Here is a 7,286-nt window from a genome sequence, read left to right as displayed (position 1 = left end):
GCTCCCTGCCAGGTCACTTACCCCAATCCCCCAACTCTGGTCCCTAATGAAGAGGCCACCAGGGGGCAATAAATTATCATCATCATTGTGTTTGTAAAAAGGAAAAATGCTCTGGAGCATGGAAGGCAATGGACTACGAAGTCCACTGAGGAGACTGGAGCCTGGAAGCTAAGGGATAGTGGTGGAAGCTAAGGGATAGTGGTAAATAAGCTTGGGAAGCAGAAAAGGTGCATGTCAAGGAGTTAGTGAGATGGAGAAATAAAGTGTTGGGAGCCCAAATGGAGAGAAAATGAGTTGGTGTGGTAAGAGCAGAGGAGAGAGAAACTGAGCAGTGGCGAGGAAAGAGCTTCAGAAGCCCTGAGAGCAGAAATCAGGCAAGAGGTGAGGGCCTAAGATGAGAGTTTGTAAAAGGGGCCCATGGCAAGGGGGAGGAAGTGAGAGGAGGAGGCATGCGAGGAGATACCCAGGCCCAGAATGATGGGGGGAGAGATGGAGCGAGTCCCAAAGGGCAGCATGCATGGGGCAAAGGGAGTGAGGGGCAAGCAGTGGTCCACAGAGCCAGGAGAGACTGGCAAGGCAGCCCCGGGGCTGGAAACCTCCACTCGGCTCAGATCTCCAGCAGGTTGCTCTGCTCTGGGCTGCCTTCAGGGACTTTTTCTGCGGGTGCCGGTGAGGCCGGAGGTCGGGGCGTCTGACTGGCCTCTTCTTCCCCGGCGCTGCGGCCCTCCCCCAGCTCCTTGGGGCCGCTGGGTGGGGGTCCTGGGCCTGGCTCGCCGTGGGTGCGTTGGTGTTTGCTCAGGTGGTCGCTTCGGGTAAAGCGCTTGGAGCAGAGCAGGCAGGTGAACTTCTTCTCCCGGGTGTGAGTGCGCACGTGGCGCTCCAGCTCGTCCGAACGGGTGAACCTCTTGCCGCAGAAGAGCCAGTTGCAGACGAAGGGCCTCTCGCCCGTGTGCCAGCGCAAGTGGGCCTTCAGATGGGAGGCCTTGCCGTACACTTTGCCGCAGCCCGGAATGTGGCAGCTGTGGATCGGCTTCTTCCGCAGCCCGGCCGCCGCGGCGCCCAGGCGCTCTAGCTCCTGGCAGTTGGGGCAGTCGCAGGACGAGCGCCCTGCTCCACTGCCCCCGTAGCCAGCACTGCCCCCTGTGCCTGCACCCCGAGGGGGTTTGGCTCCACCACTCCCCTCCAGCTGCCCGCTGTTGCCCACCGCCTTGGGTTTATAGACATCTTGGGGCAAGACATGCTGGGGCCCTGGCTGCAGGAGGTGGGGAGCTGGGTAGGGGGCAGGATTAAGGGGGGCAAAGTCGGACGGGTAGGTGGGCAGCTGGGGGTTCAGTGGAGGCTGAGCAGGGCCTGCGGGTAGTGTCCCTTGCAGCCCATCACCCTGGCCCTGCCCGCCACCTAGCCAGTTGCCCCCAGGGTGCATGTCCCACCAAGGAGTAGGAGCATTGCCAGGGCCCGGTGAGATGCCTGCGTGGATGCCTGCCTTGTACCAGGAGCCATAGGGGTGTGCCATGTCCAGAGAGGTGTAGACACTGGGCAGGCAGTCAGAAGAGCTGTGCCCCTTGGGCACTAGTAGCCCAGGGTCCTGGGTGCCCGTGGGCCCAGGGAATGAGTGGGAAAAGGGAGGGTAGTCATTGGCATAGCCCGAGGTGGGTGCTGGAGGACTGCCTGCAGGTGAGAGGAGCCCATTGGTGCTTGAAAAGGGGGCTGGGTAGGCATCGCCCATGGTTTTGGGGGCCGAAAGGTCACTGCCCAGAGAGTATGGCTTCTTTGTGCCTGCTTTGCCCAGTGTCGCTGAGTCCCGCAGAGGGCTGGAGCCACCAAATTTGCTGCACGCCGCTGTCAGCATGGCCAGGGGACTGGAGCCATAATGAGCTTCCTCCTGTGGAGAGAGGGAAGCAATGTTTAGGGGCAGAGGAGGACGCGCGCAGAAGGACCGTGCACCCCAGAGGCTTGGACAACAGAAGAAGGGGGTCAAGGAAGAGTTGAAGAGGATGGGGAATCAGAGGTGGTGAGGGGCGGCACTGAGGACTGGGGCCCAGGGCAGAGCTCAGATGGAGTCTGGAAAAAGAGCAAAGGACCAAGACAGCGGCCTAACACCCAACCCAGCAGGCAGGAAGCAGAGCTCCCTGTGGTGCTGGGGGTGTGTGTAAGGGCCTCTGAGGAACGGGAGACGCTTCTTAAATAGCCATGAGAAGAGCTGGGGATAGAGGCAGCACTTGGGTGCGGTGAGAATTAGAGATCCTGACCCCTGGAAGTGGGTTGGGAGCAGAGGCCGTGGTCGGGGACTTGGAGAGGAAAGATGAGGCTGAAAAGGCAGCCTGGGAAGAAGGTGAAGTCGTAGCGGACTGTAGGTCCCCGCGTTCCAGATTTTCCCAGCTTGACCCCTTATTCACTTCCTGTCTCTGCTTGGTCTCCTGACTAAGGCAGTGGCCTGGTCTCCCCGAAGCGGCGTCCTCATGTCCTTGGTAAGGAATCTCTTTCTCTTGGCAGGGACCCTGGGGCTGGGGAGCAAGAGGAAGTGAGGGCAGAGACACTGGGACATTGAGAGGGAACAGGGCTGCCGCCAAGCCAGGACTGTGGCTGAGGCAAGAATGTCTTTCAAGCGGGCATTGGGCACCTCCTGCTTTGTGGAGCCAGCTGGTACCCCTTTGGGAGGGCTGGGAGAGCTGAAGTCCTCATGCCCCTGCAGGGCAGGGAACTGGGGTGGCTAAGATACCAGCTCACAGCCACACACCCCCATGCCTCAGCGTACCCTAACACACAGAGGCCACAGAGCTCGTCTCTCTTCACCCCTCCAGCACAGGGAGTGAAGGAAGATGCATGTAGATACGGGGCATGGGAGTCTTTTAGAAACACACACAATGCCCTTCGTGCCCATCGTGCTGCTGCTACAAGGCCAGACCACTCTGAGATCACCATCTCTCAGGAGCTCATGGTACCCCTCCCTGAGTCAGACTTGGGACACCCTCCTGGGCGATGGATGCCCTCCCGGATCCCAGGCTGGCATAGATAGGCATCCATTACTGAGAATCCCACCAAAAAAAAAAGATGCCCTCAAAAGCTGACCCCGTACAGTTCCTTAACTGGGGCCTTCAAAAACTGAAAAAGAACCCGAGAATCCAGGGTTCGCAGACCTGCCTGCTAGCTCCTAGCACGTGGTATGTGCTGTATGTGCCCGTGACACCGATCCTAGAGGTAGATCTGGGGTCTAAAGGTTGCAGTGAGGGGTGTGTGCAGTCGCCAGTCTTGCACTGTTCCGCAAATGCAAACCTGCTGCTCCCCCTGTCTAGTTACCTCTCTCTGAGGTCCTGTTGACCCCATGGACTCCCAAATTTGAGCCACTGAAAGCATCCTCAAATCTGGCAAAAGCCCTGCATCCTGCCCAGCCAGGATTTCCCTGGAGCCTCTCATCTCCCAAGCAGAGGGTAGGTAAGGCAGGGTAGCTGATGGGGCAGGAGGCAAAGCCTAGCAGAAAGGAGAGGTAAAGACGTGGAGTTCAAAGGAGAGAGGCAGAGACCCAGAGACACCTGGAGCAGAGGACCCTGCAGGGTGAAGAGCTGACGTAAAAGCCCCAGGGGGGAAAGTGAAAACAGAGGGGCAGCTGGCCCTCAGGGGCAGAAATGGGCAGGGACCCAAAAGAGAAGAAAGCAAAAAAAACGACAAAAGGGACGGAGAGAGAAGAAAGCAAAATAAACAAAGACAGAGAGGTGATGGAAAGAGACTGGGCAAGGAAGGCACAGGAAAACAGAGGAAAAGAAAGGAGGGAGAAAAAAGAAAAGGGGGAGGGGGAGGAGGAAGGCAGATTTCCTACCTAAGAGAAAATCCCCAGGGCGCTGGGCCCCAGAAAACCCCCAGACCAGGCCCCTCCTCCCTCCTTCTCCCCCTGACCACCCCCTCCCCCTCTGCCTGCCCGGCCCGGCTCCGTTGGTTTCCCTGCGGTCGGTTTATTTTTAAAAACGCCGACGCCGTCCCCCCCGCCCGGCCCTCACACTGTGGCCACAGGGGCCTCAGCCAAGCCCAGGGACCCCACCCAGCCGTGGGGAGGGAAGGAGGGGTGAAAGAAGGCCAGCAGCCCCAGGCCAACGGGAGACCCCAGCACTGGGGAGCGGAGGCCCCCAGGGCCCCTGAGGGCAGGGAAGGGGGAGCAAGGCGCCAGACCACTCAGACGGTTCTGGAGTTCCTGGAGGCCAAGAGCTGGGCACCTGGCTAAGTTTCACCACAGCCTCGGTTTCCTTCTCTTGCTGCTTGGGCTCTTCTGAGAACTGGGGAGAGGGTCCTGGTTAAAGATTCTAAATACTCGTCCACGACCTCACACCGGGGGCCCAGGAGTCCACCTTCCAGTCGCTTTTCCTCTCACTTCCACCCACCATCCATTGAAAACAATGACAACCACAAGCAAACAGGCTTCAGGTACTGAAGGGAGAGCCTGTGGAGAAGGAACAAGACAAGGAGCTGTCCCAGCTCTCTCACTCACACAGGGAGGAGAGCCCCCTCTTTCTGCTGACCTCCCACGGGAATGTTCACTGGACATCTGAGCGTTGACTGGCCGTAGGTTCTGGACACCCAAGGTCGCAGTTTCCACTTCTCCACTCTCCACCTCCTCCCAAGTTGCTTAGTTTTCCCACCTTCCAAGTGTCCATCCCCAGCTAGCCCCCACTCCCATTTCTCCCTCCACCCTGTTCCTCTGCATCTCACTGAGCCCAGGTGAGCCTTCCATCAAGCTCTCCTCTCTGAAACCCCAAGTTCTTCCCACTGCCAAAGAGGACTTCCGGATGGGGGTGGGAGAAGAAGGTTGAGGGCCCAGGCGCCCCCCAGAATAGGTGAAAGAGACAGAGGCTAGAAGCCTTGGTGTTGGGGGCATCTCCAGCTCACGGGGAGTGAGGGACATGAAAGCCCAGTTTCCATGACACACTCCTCTTGCCAAGTGCTACCCAAATCCCGTGTCTTTTCAACAGGCCTTTGGCCCAGCCGCTCCTGCAGGCACCAGTGCCACGCTGGCAACTCTGACATGAAGCCCATGCCCACTGACACTGCCCCTGCCTTGGGTGGACCCAGGATTTCCATGCACCTTAGTCCTCCAGCTTCCTCAAGACCAACCCCAGTGTTTCAATGATATGGTTCAACTGAGAGTGTCCTGGGGGTGAGCGATCTGCCTCCTGGCAGCAGGGGGTAGAGCACAGCACCTGAGGCCCCCTGACTGGGTTATGGTGTCCGCCCCATTGCCTTGCATGCCATTCCCTCAGACTCAGTCACAAACTCGCTATCCACCAGACTTCCACACAACATTCCCCACTTGGACTAACAGACACTCAGGTGCCCCAGCTTATACACACACACCCCTGTGCTCTCACAAAGCCAGCCACGCGTGCGGGTGTGCGGCTTTACATTTTGCCACTTACATGCAGGCCAGTGAACACAGGTGTTAAAAAAGACTCCCAGTCTATCTCACACACACCTCTCCTGCAGGCTGCATGAGTCGGCTTCCTGTCTGGCCCATCACCCCTTGGACCTGAGCTAGTGCACCGGGAGCAGAGATGGGGCCTTCAGAGGCGCCCAGGAATACAGAAGGTCAAGGCTACTGCTGGGAGTTGATCTTTGGGGAGGGCTCTGTGGTCCCAAATTCCTGCGGAGGGACCCAGAAAGCAGAGGTGGTGACAGAGACACAGAGTCAGAGACCCAGAAGCTAGGAGAACTCAGGACATTCAAACAGGCTCTGAGTGACCCTGAGTCCCCCTTTCCAACTATGTGCCATGAGTCTCCCAGAAGCCCCGGCAGAGTCAGACATTTCTCAAGCCCCCAACCCCTGACCCCCATGGTACCCTAGCTCCCTCCATCCCCAGTGCCAGAGGCAAGGGATGCTGGGGTCCCGGCCTGGAGGGGAAGTGGCTCAGTCCGCCCTGGAGCCTCCCACTCCCAAAATAGAGCCGAGTTTGTCTTTGGCTGAAAGCTAAATATTTGTGAGCCGGGCAGGCGGCCTCAGACCCTGGCCCTCCTCCTTGGTTGCCTCTCAGGCCTGGGCCCAGTTCCTCTGGTCAGCCCCCCACATGCAGGGACTGCCCTCTCCCTTCTCTCATTGCCCACCTCCTCTCCTACGAGCCCAGAAGCCCAGCCCCCTCCCCACCTACAAACCAGACGGGACACTGCCTAGGCTGAGTCCCGAGAGCCGGGACCCCCAAGGAACCGTGTACTCACTGCTACTCTGTGCTCACTCAGCCAGTCCTCTGGCCTTCTTTCTCTCCCCCCGTCTGCTACCAGCTTATCTGTCTCCCACTCCTCTCTCCGCAGCCCCCCACTCCTTTCTGCTCCCTTTTCCACTCCTCAGAGTTGGTGTGCTTGGCTGACCTTAGGGGTCCATGCCTTCTAAGCTAATCCCCTCTCATCCTCCTGTGACTATTCTCTGACCCCTGGCCCTGCTCTCTCCTCCCCTCTCCTGCCCCCTGCTCCTCACTCCTCTGACCCCTGGAAGTGACAAGCACCACGGCAACTGTCTGTGTGAGTTGGGAGGTGGGAAGTGGACAGGAATTAGGACCATGAAGATCATGGCTGGTGTCCTGGGGGTCGGAGGGGGCAGTTACCTCAAGCAGGGAGGACGCCATCCTGAGGCTGGGGAACGGGTCCCAAGGAGCCAGGCAGATGGAGAGAGCTGAGCCGGAGACAGAGGGAGAGGGAGAGGGAGGGAGAATGGGAGAATGGGAGAGAAGAGATCTAAAGTTAGAAGGGACTGGGGGTAGGGGCTGGGGGGGGCTGCTCTCTGTCTGTAGGGATCCACCCTCTAATTACAGCTTTCCCAGCGGAGAAGGCTCCGGATCCAATGAGCAGGGCGAGAGAGGGAGGCAGAGGGTCCACATTTCCTGCTCCAGTTGCTGAGCTCCCCAAAGAAGGGATCTGGGCGGGAGAGGAGAAACGGGGCTCCCAGAGAAGGGCTGGAAGCAGGAGCGGGTAGGGACAGGGCAAGTTGTCAGGGTGTGCTGGGGGGCGCTGAGGGCAAAGCGGAGGGACGGCGGGCCCAGGTGTCCCACACCCTGCCCCCAGCAATCCCATCAGCATCTGTGGGAACCCCTCCCAGACACAGCTCCCCAGTGTCCTGTACCTGGGGGATCTGGGGCTGGGTGTCCTGGGTCTCTCCTCCCTGGAGGTCTGGCACTGGGAGTGCTGGCAAGGGGTCGCCTGAGGGTCCTGGGAGGGCTTCGCTCCTCTCCTAGGCCAGCTCCACTCCTGTTGCCACTCAGGCTCTGATCCTAGAATCCTCCTTTGACTCCAGAGTCCTGGCTGCTGGTCGGCGG

At 59.3% G+C, this 7,286-nt stretch overlaps 1 protein-coding gene across 1 annotated transcript; it reads right to left on the bottom strand.

The window, feature by feature from the left end:
- Positions 1-607: 607 nt before the first annotated feature.
- On the bottom strand, positions 608-6,599 carry SP7 (Sp7 transcription factor). The gene is made up of 2 exons (XM_024737183.1): positions 6,579-6,599; positions 608-1,882 (listed from the first exon to the last, which is right to left on the bottom strand). Exons 1-2 carry the CDS (start codon positions 6,597-6,599, stop codon positions 608-610), a joined length of 1,296 nt encoding a protein of 431 aa, XP_024592951.1.
- Between the last annotated feature and the right edge of the window lie 687 nt (positions 6,600-7,286).

The sequence above is a fragment of the Neophocaena asiaeorientalis genome, unplaced genomic scaffold, assembly GCF_003031525.2.
Source record: "Neophocaena asiaeorientalis asiaeorientalis breed wild unplaced genomic scaffold, Neophocaena_asiaeorientalis_V1.1 scaffold134, whole genome shotgun sequence".
Taxonomy (NCBI): Eukaryota; Metazoa; Chordata; class Mammalia; order Artiodactyla; family Phocoenidae; genus Neophocaena; species Neophocaena asiaeorientalis.
The sequence above is the reverse complement of the archived record's forward strand: the minus strand, read 5'-3'. Positions and strand labels throughout refer to the sequence as shown.